The 18732-nt window shown below is 42.1% G+C and overlaps 1 protein-coding gene across 2 annotated transcripts in view; it reads left to right on the plus strand.

The window, feature by feature from the left end:
* The window catches only part of MTHFD1L (methylenetetrahydrofolate dehydrogenase (NADP+ dependent) 1 like), a 149699-nt gene that overhangs the window by 19497 nt on the left and 111470 nt on the right, over window positions 1–18732 (plus strand). For both annotated transcript variants that reach the window (XM_081140670.1, XM_081140669.1), the window contains 4 exons: window positions 5023–5134; window positions 10037–10128; window positions 11559–11656; window positions 14271–14444. In XM_081140670.1, coding sequence (XP_080996796.1) covers window positions 5023–5134; window positions 10037–10128; window positions 11559–11656; window positions 14271–14444 — 476 coding nt within the window. The remainder of the gene's footprint in view (window positions 1–5022; window positions 5135–10036; window positions 10129–11558; window positions 11657–14270; window positions 14445–18732) is intronic.

Raw genomic sequence — 18732 nt, forward strand, 5'->3', positions numbered from 1 at the left:
GGAAATTTGGTAGATAAGTGCTGCAATCACAATCCCTCGTTGTCCACTTGGCTCGTAGTCGTTCTGATTTATGAAATAACCATAAGGCAGGTCTTAATTTCAGAGGCCAGTAATCTGTTCTGCTGATCATGGAGGAGAGTGGAAAAAAGAAACATACCCAGTTCCTGAAAGGAAAATTCTCCCAAGATGAGATCACTTGGTGCGCATGAATTGGGGGAATTAGCTTTTACTGAAATTGTCATTCTCGTATCTTGCCAAAGTATTGCAACATCTGAATGAAAGTGGTTTGACATCCTTGTTTTAGAGTACTTCCACAACTATTTTAACATTTCTACTTGACAGTGTGCTTAATATTTCAGGAAAATGTGGATATTGACCATAGGTACAAATCAGTAATCCTATGGTAGATGTTCGTTTAACTCAAATGAAAACTTAGACATTCTGAGTTAGAATAATTTATGTATGAACAAGGGCTCTGCTCATGAAAACTATGCCCAAATGAAGTCTGCATATGCGGAGAACACACTCCACTCAAATGGTGAGAATTTACCCAGCATGGTTGCCAATACCCATTTTAGTAGTAAAGTCTCTGAGAAATTCCTAATTGCCAAAAATGGATTTGTTTGCTTTTAGCTTGCTTGGCTATCACTCAGACCTGTCAACCACCCCTTTCCCCTTAGCCTGCCCTGAAACACAGTCTCCTGGGCTGCACCAGTGCATCGTTTTTCCTCTTATCACTTGAGAGGGGTCCTCCCCAGGGATGCCCTGAACCCCCGTTCTTCCCATTCTTCTTGCTTCCCGCAGAGCTTTTATCCAAGCTGCTGGTTTTAACTACATCTGTGTGTTGACGGATCTCAACCTGTGTCCCCCTCCTGCATGACCGTCCTCAGCTCCAGGCCCATGGCATCTGACTCCCTCCCAGCCGTCTCTTCTTTCATATTTCAGTATCGTGCCCCTTTGATCCCCATCTTCAACCCATTCCCCACCAGCTTTCAGAGTAACCTTCCTAAAACATGTCTGATGGTGTTAGGGCAACCAGAGAAAGAAGCCCCATCTGACAGCTACTCGTCTGTTACCAAGAAAAGTTCAGCAAATTTGGAAATGTGGCACTTACTTAAAAAAAAGTAACATTGCATTTAAAAAAGAAAAACACTGAACTTTTTAGGACTTTGCCATGAGATGGTCAAGGAACCTCCGTGCCACAAAAGATTTCAGGGACACTCTGTCGCTGCAAAGCAGTGGGAAGAATCTTGTGGATCATAATGGGACCTTTAAAGTCACTTAACTGCTTGCACAAACCACCACGTGTCCCCCTTCATTTGTTGAAAGTGAAAGAACAAGTGAGGGGCCACCTCCTTCAAGACCCCTCCCTGTACTTTCCCTTTGTGACAGCTGCCCGACTGACACACTGGGACTGATCGAGAATGCCTGTGTCTGTCCAGATGTTAAATACTGGTGAAACTTACTTTCCAAGCTGTGTGGGCAAGATAAGTAGGAACTGAGTGTTTGCTGGTTTCTTTTCCTGCAGCTGCAGCTCTAAACTCTGTAGGCAGGGGCTTTATTTTTAAATCCTCCGCGACCTCAGTGTCTATGCCAAGTGGCACTGGGGAGATGGCAGGTGAATGAGTGCTCACTAAGGAAGCCTGGGTCGCTATCACTTCAGAGCCTGTCTGTGCTGGAGAAAGCACCTGTTGTTGAGTTTTTAAAGTGCTGTTCTTCATTTCAAACTTAATTTTCTGAACTGTGCTGATAACATTGGAAGGATATAGAAATAGGTTTCATAGTCCCAGGTCATATCAACCATGATTTTTCAAAAATATCACTCAACCTTTTTTTTTTTTTTAACCCATCCCAGGTTTTAGTTTACAGTGTATACAGTTCTCATACCTGAGGTTCTCAAATGTACGCTTTTGAAACATCGACAGCAGAAGGCAAATCCATATAGCCAAGGAGGGTGAGGCTGTACTTTCTATAGTTAAAATTTTTAAATGCATTTTGTTCGCTAATTGCAAAATTATGATGTTCCTTATAACTTCGCAAATCACATCTTTCCTCCCTCTCCATGTTCCCACACTTGCCCCCTCCCTTAAAAATCAATGCGTTAAAGAAAAACATATTTCATGTTATCTACACTGTACACTCCTCTCACAGGCTCCCATATGCTCCGTGTTAAATGCTTGCATATCTGCGTCTTGCTATTGTTTTGACATTTCGTCTAATGCCTGGGGAGTGGGCGTTCTCTTTAAGCTGTTTCTACTCAATTCTCAGCAGAGAACACAGTATTTGGTTATGAGGTAAAGTTTCAAGCCAGGCTCTGGCCAGGGTCTTTCCCACTTGGGAGGAGGAAAGTAGGAGCTGTCAGGGAGATGATAATTCTCCTTGAATTTTAGCTCATTAAAATCTTCCCTAGTCCTCAGTGGGCTATTTATTGATTTAAGCATCTAGCACTTTTTCCTTCCAGAAAGAATTAGCAGCTATGATGTGATCAGTGCTAAGGGAGGAGACTTTTGTTCCTTTCTCTGTGGTGGGATAGACTGTCCCCCGGCTGCCTATTAGCACAGCCCACTCCAGAGTTGCCTTTGGGTCCGGAGTCGAGGGGTGGAAATGGGATTGCGGAGATTTATAGGTAATGAAAAGAACAGGTTGCATCAAAGACACCACGTTGTAGGAAACTGAGTGTTCTCAGGGGACTTGTGTGAACCTGTGATCCTTGGCTTTTTCCAAAATGAGCATTTCAGCCTTGTACATATTAACTTTTTATAGATGTTTTCATGTGTTCTGTTTTTGCTGCTCTTGTGCATGAAAATAGAGAAAAATGGCCTTTCTTATCTTCGGGTCATTCTCAACAGCCTTGAACATTTGTGTTTCTCCTGAGCCTTACTGTAGTTGAATGCCTGTACCACAGGTACAGGTGAGTAAAGAAATGTGCTTTCTTATTCAGATGTGTAAAGTCCTCTTTCCATAAGAACACTTTTTCCCCCAAATATAACATCACCCAGAAGTCCAGCTGCCTTTCAGGTCTGTCTGTAGAGAATGTGAGTGGCATTAACACACTAGATTGTTGGTAATACTGGCTTTAAGCATCTTAATTCAGTTTTGCATTGTAGTGGCCATAAGAAGAGAATGATTGTTTTAGTAGGGACTTGTCTTTTTAATGTGGTTCATACAGTTGATTCTCTGAGACTCCATTTCAGTGAATTTGCTCTTCTCCCTGTGCATATATAAAGTATGGGACTGAACAGCAGCAGCAAGTGCTGTTTGGCTCATTAGTGGTGCTCAGTGAATGCTAATCCACTTTGTCCTATGTGCATGAGCAAATTGATCAGATGTTTCTGGGATGTTTCTCAGCCTTATCGGCTCTTTGAAAGGATAGGCACTTGAATTGTTATCATGCTCCACCTCTGTTGGGAACTTGGAGCTGCCCTGGATGTTGGCCATTTTGTTCATAGACCAAGGAGGACTGTCATGGGTTTGCTTTCCCTCACTGCCATCTCTGGTCCCAAGAGGCCTGAGAGACCTTAGCTGAGAGTCTCTTGCCAGACAGTATCGCAGACTCTCAGGCAGGGGAGCTGGCTTAATCCTCCCCGAAATCTTCAACGATGAGCCTATCTGAGCTGAAACGTGGAGCACCTTTGTTTTCCGGTGGTTGAGGGGTGGTAGTGGCAGGGCATCGAAGTCTGTGGAAAGGATAATGGAGGAAGGGCCGTCGGTGTTGGAAAGTAAAGGGCAGGAGGCTTCCCTCTCTTAGTACCTCATAGAGGGTTCCAGGACTAGTGTATTAGGACAAACAGGACATATAACAGAGACACTTGCAATCTCTGAGCCTCAGTTTCCTGGTCTACTAAATCGGTATTGTAGCACCACCCTCTCATATTTGAGACAGTGAGAGATTGACAGCACCAAGTGGACATATGAAGGTGCAGCCACTTCCCCTCAAGGCTGTAAGATTCCTTCTCACCTCTGTCCCTCCTCATATGGATCTAGTTTCAGATCATCAGTTACTTCGTTGGTCCCAGGACAGGTGGACAGGTGGGCATTCTTTGGTTTAGCTCAGAGCCACATGCTTACCCTACCTCTAGACGTGACCTTCCTGCCAGACACATTCCTCCAGCACTGTGTTGTCAAACTCCGAACAGAACAGACATAAATGTGTTTTGTAGTAGTGGATGCATTCTTTCCTTTTCCTAAAAAAAAAGAAAAAGCACAGTTTTTTAGGAGACTAACCAGGGCCTCAAGGAAAATGAGATTCTTTCTTGAGCTCTTGAAAATCCTTGCATAGATCTAGTAAAAGTTCCATATGGCTCTAATTTTGGTTGTGCAATTGTACAGACCCCTGTGCTGGTCACATCTTCAAGGGACCTCAGTACATCAACTCCCATGTTCCTCCTAGGCCGCTGTGTGAGTCAGGATGCACCCACCCTGGTGTGCCTTCCCATCTCTGCCTTCCACTGGTGGTTTTTTTTGCCCCCCCCCCCTTTCTTTATGTTGCAGTGAGTGGTGGAAACATGTAAATGAGCCCTAGCTGGTTTGCTCAGTGGTTATAGCACCAACCTGGGAACTGAAGGGTCCCAGGTTTGATTCCGGCCAAGGGCATATACCTCGGTTGAAGACTTGATCCCCAGGCCCAGCTCATGCAGGAGGCAACCAATCTATGTGTCTCTCTCACATTGGTGTTTCTCTCTCTTCCACTCTTTTTGAAAACCAATGGAAAAAATATCCTCAGGTGAGGTTTAAAAAAAAACACATGTAAATGACAATAGTACAGGTAGCCCTTATGCTGAATGACTGCCCTGAGGAAGGTTTTAAAGTTTCCTTTTCTTTCTAGGATATGGTAGTCACATTCTGTTAACACTAACATTAGCTGTGTTGGTAAGTCAGCCCATGATTCTGTCCCTTTTGTCAGTGTGGAGTGACAGTCTGGAGCTGCGATTATCTATTGTCTTCAAATCATTTGATGTTGATCGTTAGTCGTGTGTTTATGCAATAGATTAAACCATACGTGGTGTTTCTCTCTCTTTCCAGCTACAAGAGGCTGACATTGTGGTGTTAGGCTCACCCAAGCCAGAAGAAATTCCCCTTTCTTGGATACAGCCAGGAACTATTGTTCTCAACTGTTCCCATGACTTACTCTCAGGTAAATGTGTTGAAGTAGGTGCTGGGCTTCTGATAAAAATAGTTGTGATTATTACAAGACATGTTACACTTATTCAAAAGGGTATGTTCCTGAAATGTTGGTCATTGTCAAATATGCGCACACCGGAGAGGAAACAGTGGGTGTGCCCACCTTTTGGGGTACTGATACAGCAGCCACATTGTCCAGGAAAGAGAAGCCAAGAAACCAAGTGCAGTGGCCGCCTCCCCCCCCTTCTCTCCTCCCCCCTCCCCCCTTCTCCCATGGCCACCTCCAGTATCAAGCAGTAAAGTCAGTTGTGGCCTAAAGTGGATAACTTGCTCATGTTTGAGGTCAGCTATAAATACTGTTTTCTGCAGACTTTTAAAAAGCACCAGAATCCTTACTCCCAAAGAAATCTCAGCTAAACCTCAGCATAGATGAAAACTGTGGCCAGGAGTGGAGACCAGCCCTCAGGACTTGATTTCCCCTTGTAGCGAACCCCCCAAAGGCACTTGAGAATGGTGCGAAAGTCTACATTAGAAACAGAGGCAGTGTTAGCGTTGTTGCTGATATTTGATGGTGTTTTGCCCAGGGAACCAGGAATGCCCTGGACCACAGCAGGCCCACCCTTAGAGTGGCTCAAGCTGTTCCAGCACCAGGGCACCCAGCCAGGTACCATAGGAGCAGACCCACAGGAGGTACCCTTCTCTCACTCACAGAAAGATGCTCTGAGGCCAGGGAAGCTCTGGACCACACTCAGCCCTCCTCCTCAAGTCTCTGAGTAACATGTAGATGCAAAAGATACTGGCAAATGGAGGCAAAGGAACCCTCCTTCCTCGGTACCTTTGGCTCCAGACTTTAGCATGAAGTGGAGGGCTGTCCTGAGCAGGCTGGCGGACAGTGTTGTTTTTCCCCAAAGCTGGTCAGAACTTGGGGCCAAAGTGTGTGGGGGCCTCTGCCCTCTTCCACCTGCCAGTACCACTGGGAAACCTTAGAGAACAGTATCCAGAAGAAAATGAAGATAATTTCTGATCCAGTCACCTTGAGAGAACCGTTTCACTTTTTGTTTTGCATTTAAAATAAAGCATTCAGCTTTATTTTATGGGATATTATAGAAGAAAAAGGAAAGGTGCTTTTACTTAAACTTAAGAACAAAAGAATTTTTAATAAACTTGTGATTGAATGAAGGTAGGGTTTTAAAATGAAATTTTTATACCCATCTTAATGGTACAAGGTTTCCCTATCCTCTCCCCCCTGTAAAAATATATGGGATATGCTGATTTACGATGAGGTAATTCTATAGAGGCATTTTATTGAATACCTGATCTCTGGGGAGGTTTGTCTGTTCGCTGATACCCCAGAAGCAGTGCTCAGGAAACAGTCATACCTAACTTGTTGGATCTGTTCGCTCTTCTATGGCAAAAATCGTTTAGATTTAAAACAGAGACATGGCAATCTTCCGTTTTCTAGCTATAAGGATAACTAGGTTTTTTTATTATTAAAACAGTTATTTCAAATGAAAGAAGTGGGCTGTGATTTTATAATGCTTTGCTTGCTAAAGCAAGACCATTTGTACCCCAAAATGAGGACTGACTTCCTGATGTACCAATGAGATAAAGGAGATACGGGTCTTATGTCTTGGGCCCAGAGAACAGTATTGAAACAGCAACTTCAGTTGTATTTAGTGTGGAGTAGGGCAGAACCATGGACTGCACCCCAGGGCTCATGGTAGTGAGCTCAGGGATCCTGGGGGACTGTGAGCCTTCGCTCTTAGGGATCTGAAGGACATATAATATAGAACATAGAATTTGGGGTCAGCATTGATCTGATTCAGACATGAGAGGGTTTTCTGGTTTGTTTGCTCTAACTCTTAATTGCATGGTATGTATAGGCTGCGTGACTTTGAGCAAATAACCTAAGCTCTGAGTTCTTGTCCTGGGGGAAAGAAGGGAGCAAGGCTGTTGGGAGGAGTTAACGAGACGCCCACCTCGGGTGCCAGGCCTCTTCCACAGCAGCTGCCAGTAAGTGTTGGTCCACTCCCTCGCCCCACTTCCTTGCTGCTACACCGGCATACAGTAACTTTAGACTCCTGTTAGCAGAACGAAAGTTCGTACCTGAGAAATCAAGCCCGAGGAAGGAAGAGGGCCAATGAGATTCTGAGAAAGAAAAGGCAGCTCTAGAGAAATTAGGCATTTGTGTAATGTAATCATTGCCCTGTTAGAGTTGGAATATTTGCTTATGACTTTTGAACTTTAATTATTCTAAAATCCATTATATCTATTACCCATTTTCCTAATCATTATTACTGTTTTTATTTTATTTTTAATTCTAGATGTTTTGGCCCTTTCCCTGGGCTATATCATATTATTGGCAGTTTCTTTATTTCAAATTTTAATTCTCAATACAATATACTTAATGTTTTTTGCTTTTTTTTTAAAGGCTCAGCCATTTAGAATAAGCAAGTCTGTATTAATTTTTATATAAGTTAATACTAATTTTTAAATTATGTTCCTTTGAGGATTCTTACATTGTATTCTTTATAAAAATAGTAATAGATTGTCATTTGATAGTGTACTTCAGGTGTTTTAAGTTACAAGTGAGAAAATCTTGAGCATTGTCACAAAAATTGTACTGAAACTTTATCTATTGCACTTTACTGTTAATGTATTTAAATTACTGTATTAAGTTAATATTTAACTTAAAAACTAATGTTTTTTTTAACGTTTTATCTGTACTAACTTGTAATTTTTAGCTCTTTCTATTTTCAAACCTCCACATAAATTTTTTTGGTAACTTGTGCTCCTGGGAGAGGGAGAAAATGTTTAGAATTCAGTCTGTGGGTTCGTACAGCACATATTTGATAAGAAGAGTGCCCTCAGCCAGATTGCAAAAGAAGCTGAACCATTTCCATATAACAGAGATGGCAGGGAGACTGCAGAATTCGCCATGGCCCCTCCCACTTCATTTATTCTAGAAAAACTCCCAGGGTGGTCTCGAAGCTGCTCCTGTCAGAAAGGGCCTGTTCTGATTTCCAGGGGAAGTTGTAACACTTTAGCCTTAAGTTTTCTTATTGTGGAAAGTTTCTTATTATAATAAAAATTACAAATGAAAGGCTGCCTTTTTAAAGTGATTCATTGACCTGTCCCTGGAGGATCCCTGAGTTAATGGGGAATATTTAGTGGGAAGTGAAAAGACCCATTTGGTTTGGGATGGGACCCTGGCTGGACTCACAGGCCAAGTGTAACCAGCCCTCCAAATGGGGCCTGCCCTCCACACTGGCAGGGGGTGAGATAATGATTTCCTTTCTCCATTCTCTTCAGCCATGAACTATTAAGGATGTATTCCTAATTCAGCAAGTTACCATCTTAATTGCTTTGAATTCTCTGGATTCACAATTTGTAATATAGTTTTAGGATGCATTGATCTTACTACAAAAGCAATACAGTGTTTGTGTTAGAAAATGTGTGAAGTCACCTTGAGATAACCATCTTGGCAGTTTTCCATTAAAAAAGCATTATACTTAATTTTATTGGATAGAATATAGTAGAAGGAAAAGAAAACAATATGGTATAAAGCATTACTGAGATTTAACTTTCTTCTGAAAAAAATGCTGGGTCCTACGAGATACTTCTAAGATTTAAAATGTATGTGCGTGTGTGTTTCGTGTTGTGTTTTAAACTCTTGTATTTTAGCCACATTCTATTGTGTGAAAGGCAGGTTGAGGTTATAGGCGGAATTACTCACTGTGTAATTCTAGAGGCAAATATTCTTCATTCACATGGGTATTTGTGATTCTATTTCGGGAATATGCATTTCTAGTGGATACCAGTTCCTAGAGTGTAGCATTTTCCTGTTTCCATCATTGAAGGACAGAGATAAGAATGAGGGAAGCACGTTTCTTTTCCATAGTGGTTGGACAGACCTTCAGAACAGATCTCTAGTTACTCAAACAAAACAAAACAAATCTCTCTCATTCTCGAGACTCTTGGCTTTTGCCTGAGCATGATTTATAAGACTGAATTGTTGCTAATCTTTAAACAATACCTAAGGGGTATGATTTTCCAACACCCTGAACACATTTGACAACAGAACATCACAGGACAATTACCCCGAAGTGTTTGGTGCTCTCTCTTGTAAAGGACTGCCAGCAAAATGGATAATTTCAAAGTGAAGGGGCCAAAAAAGAGGGGGAGAATTTCTAAATTCAAAAGAGTTGCTATAAGGACTGTTTCTTTTCTCTCAGGGAAGATGTAGACTAAAGCATTTTACATGTGTGTTTGCTTTTTATAAACTTCCAAATGCCAGCTAGAGGAGGGAAAAGGAGAATTCTTAAAAGTGTCTCTCTATTCTGAAAACCAGGTAATCCCTCAAAATAATATTCCAGAATTTCTCAGTTTTGATGAGAAATTGGTCACATCGCTTTGATGACAGGGTTTTTTTAAAACCAGCAAAGAAGGCCTAGTCTTTCACATAACACCCTGGCTGGGCTTATCCTATAGGTAGGTGTTCACTCCCCCTTCTTATACTTCAGGTTCATGCATGAGTGAAATTGCTTTTATTTTATGCATATTGCTTAAAGATACATACCATATGGCAAGCACTTTGCATAGCATATCACACTCGATTCTCACAGAATTCTCTGAGGTTGATATGACCTCCATCAATTAACAGGCTCGGAATCACAGTGGCTAGTAAGAGATAGAGGCCAGGTTTTAATCTAGCCCAACTCTGAATTCTGAGGCCCAATGGAGAAACCCAAGGTGGTGCCAGGGACAGGCGACCTACCCGTGGCTGTGTCTGCTGTGACATCTTGACTTACTTGGGTGACAACGAGGTCATTCAGCGTGCCAACCTTTCACAGGGAGCGCTTGGCTATAGGCTATGACATGCTGAAAGCCTTTGCTTCCCCCACACTTTTCCCAGGGAAGCTTGGCTGCGGATCCCCAGGTGTACCCTTCAGTGGTCCCATCGCGGAAAATGATGTGAGCCTCCTTGCTGCAGCTCTGCGGATCCAGGTGTGTGTGACACAGCTACTTGGGAATTTTTGAGTTTGGAGCTTTGATTAATTCTGACTAATATTTTACAAGTTTTTTTTGTTTAGCAGATGCAGCGTTAAACACTTTGCGCATGTGTGTCATTTAATTCCTCACAATAGTCCTATCAGGTAATGGTCTTCCCCACTTGATAGATGAGGAAATGGAGTCTTAGAAAAATTAAGGTACTTGCCTTTGATCATATGACAAGTATGAGGCAGGGACTCAAATCCCAGGGTTTGTTATTATCTATTGCTGTGTAATAAGTGCTCCCTGATATTTAGCAACTTAAGACAACAAACGTTTATTATCTCACAGTTTCTGTGGGTCAGAGTTTCTCATGCAGTGACATCTGCTGGGGCCACAGTCATCCGAAGGCTTGAGTGGGGCTGGAGGATCTACTTCCAGCATGGCGCACTCACCTGGCTATTGGCGTGTTGGTATTTAATTCCACAGTGGCTCTTGGCAGGGTGCTGTGTTCCCCATCATGTAGACTTCTCTGTATGGCTGTTCACAGTGTGGCAGCTAACTTCTCCCATAGTAAGTGATCTGCAGAAAAACACAAGGAGGAAGCTGCAGCAGGCCTTATGACCCAGTCTCCAAAGTCACTAATTTCCTCTTCACTAGAAGTGAGCCACCAATCTAGTTCACATTCAAGAGGAAGGGAATTGGCTTACCCCTTGAAGACGGGAGTGTTAAAGAATTTGTAGACATCCTTTTGAACCACCACCATCTGTGTGACCTAAAGCCTAAGATCTCCAGGTGTCCATTGTGCACGCGTCTTGTGCTGGCGCTGGAGCCTGCGGTGATGTGGACGGCCAGCAGGGCACAAGCTACCTGTGGAGACACCCAAGCCTCACGTTCCTGCCATAGTAGAATTAAACAGAAGCAAGTTTTTGTTCATTTCAGTACACAGTTAAAAATGTTTACTTTGAAATTGGATGTAAAGATTGTTATGTTTCAACCAAAGCCAAATGTTATTTGTGTGTGTGTGTGTTACTATTTAATAATTCAATTTGCCTACTCGATTATATCAGCTGTAGAAGAATTATACTTGAATGGTGTTGCAAATTTTGGAAGCTAGGCATCCAGCCTGATTATTCATGCATTCTCACATTTTCCTCATTTTTCATTTTTAATGGAGATGAAAAACCCACTCTAGAATTTTATTCTGCGTAGTTGATGCCTTAGTGAACTATTTTATTTTAATAGCATATATATCTTCCATTTTCCTCTTCAAGAAAAACCTACAAATTTAATTACATGAGAATACAATTATACCTGATCATCACTTGAGTCATTGTGCAACTTCATAATCTTTTCATGGCATGACATCCCTGAGCAATATTTTCAGATACATGGCTGTCAGCGTTTACTTTTCTAACATGTTTTTCTTTCTGCCCCCACTGAAGAACATGGTGAGCAGTGGAAGAAGATGGCTTCGCGAACAGCAGTACACGAGGTGGAGACTTCACTGCTTGAAACTTCAGCCACTCTCCCCAGTACCCAGGTATCCGGGGATTTGTTTTTACTGATGTCAGCTCATCAAAGTGCCTTAGATATCCAGAATGACCCATTGAGTGGGGGCACGACTTGTGGTATTATGGTTTTGTCGGTAAATAATTTAATCAAATTGCTGTGCCATTTTTTTCTATCATTTAAGTATTCCCAAATTAAATAATAACAGGTTTACCATAACCTATCATTTCTAATATATGTATTTTTTTATTTCTGAAATCGGTATGTAACCTTACTGTCACTGATGTATCCTGTATTAAATGGCAGTGATTTTTTCTTAGTAGTCTATAAAATAATGGTGTCTTAGATTTGACTAAATACAGTAGTGGAATGATTGGAATATGCTTTTTAGTGTTAGAAATACCCAGGATGTGCCATCTTGGTTTTGAGGGCCTTGTAGGCTTCCACCCTGGGGGTGAGTGGGAAACCCAAAGCAAAGAGCAGCAGTACACGTGGAGAGTGTGCTCAGCGGCCTTCAGAACGCGATAGTATGTACTGTCTGGCAGGATGCTCTGGGACTGTCCAGACGGATGTTTTCTTCAGAGTGAGATCTAATGAAGCATAAGCTACATATCCTTTCGAATAAATTGGCAAATACAAGTTGAAGAACAGAGTCTCAACATTTTTGGCATAATTAGATATCTGAGCCAGAGAAGGGCTTTCTCCAGCCTCATAATGAACCCTCTGTGGTGGCCCCACCTCTGAGTTGTCCCCTCCCCTTTCATCGGAGGTAGAAACAACGTCAGCGCTTCCCCAGGTGATCCCATTGCCACTGTTGGGGAAACTGTCAGTAGTAGCTGACTAAGTTTTCGCTTGGTGACCAGTTGCATTTCAGAATTGACCTGTGTCCCCTTGCGCGTTCACTGAACACTGTGGTTTGATTATACCCACGAGGCCTATGAGACCCTCCAAGCCAGGCTTTCACCCCTGAAAGAGACTAAACATCTTAGTCATCTCCAATGTTCATTAATACATAAATCCCAAGGAATGTTGTTTTTCACAGTATCATCCCTGTAGCTCTGTAATCTGTTTCATAAAATACTTTTCAAGTTACTTACATCATTATAGGATCTTAATTTTTAAAAGTAAATGAGTAAATTCTGCTTACAGAGAACAAAAATATTTGAGATGGACTCTACCAAATTGTGTGCCACAACCTTTTCATAATCAAAATAAATTCTACTTGGGGGGAAATGTGCTTTACTTGCTTAACCAAATTTGACTTCTAGCACCACTGGAGAAAGAAAGGCAGGCTAAGTAGTTTATAAATCACTCAAAAAATCAAAATGATGTCACTGTCACTCTTAGCTAGTGAAGAGGGAAAACTTTGGAGATTTTCCAAGAGAGGAAAATCTATTCGATTAGGAGATTGTGGCGAGAGAGAGAGAGAGAGAGAGAGAGAAGGGGGTAGCCTGGAAGGTAAAATGAAGCAGGAGCTTGGGCAGTGAAGGGGCATGGGGAGGAAAATCCAGGGTACTGGGGGAGGGAGAACCTGGCTGGAGTCACAAAGCTCAGCCCATCTCTGGCCCCAGGTGCCCTCTCCCCTCTCTGAGCTGCCCTTTGGAGAAGTCGGGATTGGAGGTAGCTTTACTGGTATCTCGTGCACCAGAGTCACACCCCTGTGGGGTCATGGGGAAGAATGGGTTCCTATGGCAGCTGAGAGTAGATCCTCAGCAGTAGCAATAGAAATGAACCAGAGCAGGGAGTAATCTGCTGCCCACTGCACAGACTATCATGCCCCAAAATAAGGGCTCCAGGGCTCTGGAACCTGGCTGCTATCTTCTCAGTCTCTGATGCCTGCTCTCCTGCAGGCTGGCTTGTGCCTGCTGGGTCTCACTCTCAAACAGATGGCCAGGAAAACAGATGGAAAGCCTCAAACCCCACTAAAATAATGGCCAAACCCAGGAGCCCCAAAGGCTCTCTGAGAAGTTCAGCAGATGCTCATTTTCATAGCACTCCTGAGAGATGAGCAGTGGCAGTGGCGTTCCCATCTTGCCAGATGAGAAAGTAGAATAAAGTGTTTGCCCAGTTACACTCTGGAGCTCCCAAATTGTCCTGTGTCTGAGGTTGAGCTTCAAACATTGGGTCTGTTAGAGTTATGTAATTAATAAAATATTTTGAAATATGATTTTGGACTTGAAATAGGAAAAAGGGAGGAAAAGTGTGGACACAGATAAAACAAAGTTGCATTTCCACTTTTTTGAATAGCCAAAAGACACATGGGGCTAGCCCAGTAATAGAGCACTATTTGGTAACCCATCTATTCATGGTTAACAAATACAGTGATGACCCATAGAAAGTATCGTGCTCCATAATGACTTTATACTTACGGGCACGTAACATACAGCCTCCTCTCTTATGACCTAGGTGTTCTCCTTGTACCTGGGCAGAATTCTAGGATCTCTACCAGTTCTTAAGAGTCGCTTCTCTAAAACCATTTTCTCACAAACATTAATTGTTAGCAGTCGTGCTCACTACTGCTTGGGATGAAGGACCATGAAGCCGCTGCGTTGATTTCATTGTTGGCGTGGTGTATGGCTGTTTTTCACTCCAGCAGCGACCACCTAAGCTGAGAAGACTCTTGCTTCTTATGTGTTTCCCCCCAGTGATATTGAGATTTCAAGAGCACAGACGCCAAAAGCTGTGGATGTCCTTGCCAAGGAGATAGGATTGCTTGCAGATGAAATTGAAATCTATGGCAAAAGCAAAGCCAAAGTATGCTTGTCCCTGCTGGAAAGGTTAAAGGATCAAGCAGATGGAAAATACGTCTTAGTTGCTGGGTAAGACTACTTTAAAATCTCTTTCACTAAGAAGATATGTTTATCAGACCCTCTTCCCTGTGTATGTCTGTCATCACACTCCTCAGATCCATCCGATTCTCAGATTTGACATTATCTTGTCCATTTCACTTGGCATTCCTTCCGTTGACAAGAGGTAAGTTTTTCTTTTCAGTGCAAAACAAATTCGTGTCCACAAAATACAAAGTGTAATGAGTCACTAATTCAGTACTTTAGTTTTTGTTTCTCATACTGTGTTTTGATCAGCCTTGTTGTCCTCCACCCTGGATTTTTCTTTTAGTTTTTCAAGATAAAAATTAAAAGTTGAAAGTAAAATATTTTGAACTGAGCAGGGCGTTTTTATATTCAAGTTAGAAATGACATTTTAATAGAAAATGTAGATAATTCCATGAACTTTGATTTTCCTATTCATGTTTTTACTATTTCTTATAGATGTATTTAAATTATAAAAACTCACTGTTTCATTGCATTTCAAAGTTGATGTTGGGCCAAAGACAGATGCACAGTATTTATGAAAGGGAGTGCTTGCTTTATTTTCCCTCTTTTAAAAAAAGAAATGCATTCATTAGCTGAAAAACAATAGAAAACAAGGGATTTCAAATATTTATTCAGTGTGACCTGAGGGAACATCAAGAGACCATATAAATTCCTTTGTTGTTTCAAATTTTCATTGCATAGGCTTGCTAATGATCGATAGGCCAAGGCTTGAGGCAAAAAAACCTCTTACCAGGCAGAGACATTTCTTATAATTGGACTTGACTCCTAGTTACCTTTCTTTTTACATACTTAATTATGAATGTAAGTGCTTTATTTCTTTTTCTCATCATATAATTCATGCATACTCATTGTAAAAATATTCCAAAACTACAGAAAGTATAAACAAGAGAATGAAACATCCCAGCTCCTAGAACCCAGAGGAAACAGCTGTTAACATTTGAGACCATCTTGACATAGATAAAGTCATTCGTCAGTGAGATCGCTGACACTGCTCTTCTAGCCGTGACTGATTGTCCCCAGTGTGTTATGCACCTAGCTCTGTGTGAATCAGTGCAGAGTCATGTTACCATTGTTCATGACTGCATACCATTTCACCCTTCGTACCCTGGATTCTTCAGGAGTGGGTGGTAGAAATGCCTGGGTGAGGGTGGGTTCCATTTTCCACGTCTTCCCAGCACAGAAGCACTGCTGTGGCCCAGCCACTGAGAGTACAGATGTGTCTACTGCTTTAAGTCTACAGAGGCAGGAAAATGATTGGAAAACATCATAGAGATGTCCCATAATTCACTTAACCAGTTCTCTATTGTTGGGCACTTAAATTATTTCCCATTTTTGGCCATTATAAACAGTGCTAAAATTATCAACCTTGGCCCTGGCCGGTGTGGCTCAGTTGGTTGAGCGCCTTCCCATGAAGCGAGAGGTCACTGGCCCAATTCCCTGTCAGGGCACATGCCCAGGTTGCGGGCTCGTGCCCCAGTGGGGGGTATGCAGGAGGCAGTCTATTGAGGGTTCTTACTCATTGATGTTTCCCTTCTCTCCTCCTCTCCTTTCTTCTCGCTCTCTAAAAAAATCAATAAAAATATATAAATTTTCTAAAATTACAAACCTTGGGCATGCATGTTTGTGTACTTGTCCAGTGTTTCCTTAGGAAAGATCCCTAGAGGTGAATTCAGTGTTTCAGAACTACAAAGATAGAACTACCAAAAATCAAGATACTGTGCATAGTATCACCTCTTTTCAGTCTGCCCTGCTCACTTAGAGTTGGACTTCCGACCCTAATGGGGTTCTTACCAGCCTGCGTCTCCCCCAGCCCCACCCTTAATGTCCTGTAACTGAGCTTCAGGAAAGCTTGCTAAAAGATGTTGGTCCCACCTGCAGGCTCCTCGGGGCCAGTTTGTGAAAGGAGCCACCTGACACACATCTAATCAGTGTTGCTTTATGGACAGTGTGCTTAATGCAAGTTTGTTTACAGTGAATATACAAGCTTGGGCATTGAGAACTTCCAAATTCAGCATCTTAGCCACAGGTTTGCCTGCCTTCTCCCAGGTCTTAGGTGATCATGGTTGGAGGGTCTGCTGGTTATCTCGCTCTGGTTAGGGCAGGAGGATTTAAGGATCACTGAGGTGGACGTGTTCTCAGTTTTTTGAAGGAGAAATCATGCAGCATTTTTTCATATGGAGTGGCCATGATTTACTCTGCTTTGGGCTTCTGAATATTGGAAATAAAAACACAAGTGTAGACATGGCCCTGCCCTTAGCCAGGAACACAGAATCGGTGCTTCTAAAACACAAGCTCTGCTGGTATTGTGATCAGGTTGTACACTTGAAGCCCAGCTGTCACAGCCTGGCCTCCGGCCCATGTGCTGAAGAATGGCCACTAGCACGGCCAACTGGGATCACAGGCCCCTCCGGCCTGTGCCCAGGAGAGCACGGCTCTGTGCTAGCGCCGTAATATTCGTATGTGCGATTGAGATGAAGCAGCCAGGCTGCCATGCTGTAGATAGAAATGGAAGGTAAACCTGAATCCTCAAGTACAAATTTGACCCCAAGAGATCAGCTCTTTTTCTGAAATTGTGATATAAGTTCCCTTTCTGTACAAATGACCTGCGAAGGAACAGAAATTAAACTATGTCCCTTTCAACTGGGCTGGGAAAGAGCAGAAGCTGCAAGGGTAGGGTTTTGAGATACTTGTGCGTCTGCAGCAGACCGTGAAGGTTTTTTGGAAAGATGTACCCGCACTGTGTTCTATAAGGCGGGAACCACCTTCCCCCATCAACGCAGCCAGCAATACGTAAGTGTGTAAACTGCCTTTGTTATCTATCTTCTAGTAGCTGGATACTTGAGATCAGTTTAAAACAGACATTTTATTTATAATCTAAAATGAAAAGTTCATTTGAAATAAAAATCACCTCCATATTTTTACTTTTGATCAGTTATGGGAGAGGGACGGTACAAACCATCCTACACTTCCAGAAATACCAGTGATTTCTCTGTTAAGTGGAGACTTTTTCTGAAAGGTCTTTTTATTCTGTAAAAAACTGTTGGTTCGTTGTATAAAAACTTAACATAAAGAAGAGGAAAAAGAAGGAAAAAGTGAACTCTCTCATTACTCAGAAGTGTTAAAAGTCTTTCTGTCTCCCCCCAGGGTTTTATCTGCATTCGCCCATCCTATACATCAAGAGCGGGCCATAAATACAACTCGTGTCCTGCCTTCTTGTCTGAATACCGTGACATAAAGCCTTTCCCATGCTTTAGAGTTCATGCCGTCATTTCTTAATAAACCTAAATAGCAGTATATTTGTTACTGTATGTTTCAATTTCTGTGTAAATGCGATTTAAGTAGATCAGCAGGATGACTGTCTGAAACAGTGGATTCCCATTTTTTCCTACTATTAATAACCCAAATGCAGAACAGATTAATTCGCTTTAAAAAGCTGTTCTTCAAACCGTAGAATTTCTTACTCTGTCAGAATCATCTGTATTTCATCAGCTACACATCGCTTGGTATTTACACCTACACATCACTTTATTTGCTTTGCCTGACAAAATGAAAAGTATTGGGAATTGTTCAGGGAAATATGCCAAAAGAATCCTAGGGGCTCTTGAGTTTTACATATTTTCCCAGTTACACTAATGAAAAGGAATTTGTTTGAGAACTTGACTCGGAGTGCAGCTGTAGGGCATTGAATGTGTGTGTAGGAGCAGGCCCCATCGGCCCTTGACCGATTTCTGTGCAGAAGTTTCTAGAACTTCTGTAAGTTGCTTGCACAGAGCAGTTAAAAGAGAAGTTCGATCGCTCTGTGAAGAGACTGAATTTCACATTAAAGAAAAGTTGGAATTATTCACGTCACTTTTTTCCCCGTATAGTGCCAAATACCTGATTTTATTTTTCTATTTTTATTTTTTACTGTTTCAAACCCATGTTTTGGTCTGTTTAAAAATAACCTTTATTGACTTTTCTAAGATGATGCATTTCCACCTTAGGTAAGGATTTAAATATCTGTGAGTGTTTCTTTTATCTGAGTTACTTTCACAATGGAACAAAGGTGTTTAGAAGAAACCACTACTGATAGGACCTCTGAACGCTTTACCTCGGTCACATGTGATGGAAACGCAACCTAATGAACAGACTGTGGAGTTTATCCTTAGATGGTAAAAGACAATTTTAGTAAAACCTTCCATGTCACACAGATGCCTGGGATGAGCGATACATACTCATGTGCTGTTTGAGTGTATAGTTTTGGAGTTTATGGGTAGATCCATGGCTGATGGCA

Source organism: Miniopterus schreibersii, assembly GCF_964146895.1.
Source record: "Miniopterus schreibersii genome assembly, chromosome: 6".
NCBI lineage: Eukaryota > Metazoa > Chordata > Mammalia > Chiroptera > Miniopteridae > Miniopterus > Miniopterus schreibersii.